This window comes from Procambarus clarkii, chromosome 31 (genome assembly GCF_040958095.1).
Source record: "Procambarus clarkii isolate CNS0578487 chromosome 31, FALCON_Pclarkii_2.0, whole genome shotgun sequence".
Classification (NCBI taxonomy): domain Eukaryota; kingdom Metazoa; phylum Arthropoda; class Malacostraca; order Decapoda; family Cambaridae; genus Procambarus; species Procambarus clarkii.
The window spans coordinates 36,696,097-36,698,243 of record NC_091180.1 but is presented as its reverse complement, the minus strand read 5'-3'; the positions used below and the strand labels follow the sequence as shown (position 1 = coordinate 36,698,243).

Genomic DNA, 2,147 nt, shown 5'->3' with positions numbered 1-2,147 from the left:
AACAACAGTAACATTACTAATTCACAGTAAGTTACTACTGAGCATTTAGCAGTTATCCATTTTCAAATAAGGTCAATATAAATCATTCTAAGACATCTTCGTACAATTAAAGATACTTGCCTGTGCACTAAGTCATTACTTACAGTAGCATCTTAAGGCATTGTTTTCGTAACTCAGTTTTATTAAACATACACCTTCATTAGTCAAAGGAAAACTTTTCAAGTCATTGTATTCAATATTTCCGTTAAACTTACTACATCATGTCATTATTCGGTTTCATAATTAAGTACTTGTTTCAGTCCTCCAATGTAATAAGCAAATTATTCTATTAAGGATAAAGAAATCTTATTTAGAAGAGACATTAAGTTTATTACAACATTTAACGCATACAGTTATTCTTAGTAGTTATACAGGTATTCAAGAAAATCATAAGTGTTCAAGAAGCAATTGGATTTATTATATATAAAATATTTCCTCTACAAATTGGACAGCATTTCAGAGCTAAAAGACAACCACTGCATGTCACCATATGTTTACATGGTAGTATTACAATATTTATATTTTTATCCATACAAACTCTGCATAAAATATCTTCTTCCCAAGATTGTTCTGTACAGTCCTTGTTTTCAACAGTGTTAGTACAAGTCTCCGGTAAAGTTTTCAATCCCAGATCTTCAAGCGTAACTTCTTGTTCCTTTTTATCATCAACTGCTTCATAAATTAAGTCCCGTACCCGTAAATAAATATCTGTTCCCTCTTGCATATACCTCAACACGATTTCTAGACATCTACTTTGTATAATAAAAGGTAACAAATCTCTGGATTCCTTAAGGTACTCACTTAAAGCATATCTTATACTCTCCACAGGTATTAATTTTTGATGAATCAGATGTTTGAACTTATCCATACCCTCCATTAAGATATTAATTAAATCATTGTCTATAGGTTTTATAGGTAATGGTATTGTCAATCTAGCATTCTTAACAAATTCCTTGCCCCTTGCAAGAATAATGTAAGCACATTCTGGACTACATCTCGCATGTAACGTCCAAGGATCATCTTCTGGTCTCCAATTTCGTATTCCACAGGCGCAGTGATAGCAGCAGACGTGGTCACTTATACCTGAAAACCATAAAACAATCCAGCATTATCTCGTTACTATCTTTTAACTAATATTCATTATTTCTTTACTTATAACTCTATTAAGTTTAAAATAGTTAAACACTTCATACCACAGTAAAAAAAACCAGCTTCTGCCAGCTCATGAGAAGTTTGCTTGACGCTTCCAGGCCATGTCATATCAAATGTCTCTAGGCGACATTTATAAGTTACCAATCCTGGATTCAGCGATTTCCTAAATTTTATCAATCCCAGATCTTCCTTAGGAGGAGCACCACCTAAAAAATATAACGTAGTTACGTAAATTATTCTTTAGAAGAATAAGAAGTATCTATTTAAGCAATCAAGTTTTGTACAGAGTATATAAGACTGGTATAAGAATACATCATAAGAATATATACTTACTACTATCACTTATTTTCTTATTTCCCAGTTCTATTTTATGGGAAACAAATTCCAGTCCATATTTGAAAGCTATCTCAGACACCTCTAAAGAAACATTGTCACTCCTCTTGCCTCTAATAAAGGCACAGTCTTGATTAATGATCTTATGACGTCTTCTGGGGGTATCACCAACAATCCATGCACCTACTATACAATAACAAAATGCACACAAACAGTAATCACTATTGCGAAGGTAATAGAACCCATCTTCAACTAAGTCAATAGGGTTTAACCACTTAATGGGCCAATCCACAAATGTTTGTAGTCTAACTCCTGCACATTTAAGGCTTTCTATACTGTAAAACTTCCTGGCACACAAAGGATCCATCGTGTGAGGGCAGCACTAACTATTAGAGTAGGATAAGCAAGTATATATATCCCTAAAATAAGTATCGTACATCGCTACATATTTAACAGTTTCCCCATTTATAATAGACAGTAATTTCCTCTAAATACTTCTCTATTTAAAAATCCTTAAAGTTTCATAATTAAATAAAGCTCTTATATAAATACTTAGTAAACTACTTTCATTATTTATTAGACTTATTAGAAAAATACATCACTTTGGCAATCTCGCTAAAAGT

General features: G+C 32.4%; 1 protein-coding gene across 1 annotated transcript; it reads right to left on the bottom strand.

The window, feature by feature from the left end:
• Positions 1–347: 347 nt before the first annotated feature.
• Positions 348–1,906, bottom strand: LOC138370158 (baculoviral IAP repeat-containing protein 8-like). Its single transcript, XM_069334149.1, has 3 exons — positions 1,525–1,906; positions 1,233–1,397; positions 348–1,122 (listed from the first exon to the last, which is right to left on the bottom strand). The coding sequence occupies exons 1-3, from the start codon at positions 1,889–1,891 to the stop codon at positions 437–439; spliced, it is 1,218 nt and encodes a 405-aa protein (XP_069190250.1). The 5' UTR covers positions 1,892–1,906; the 3' UTR covers positions 348–436.
• Positions 1,907–2,147: the final 241 nt, after the last annotated feature.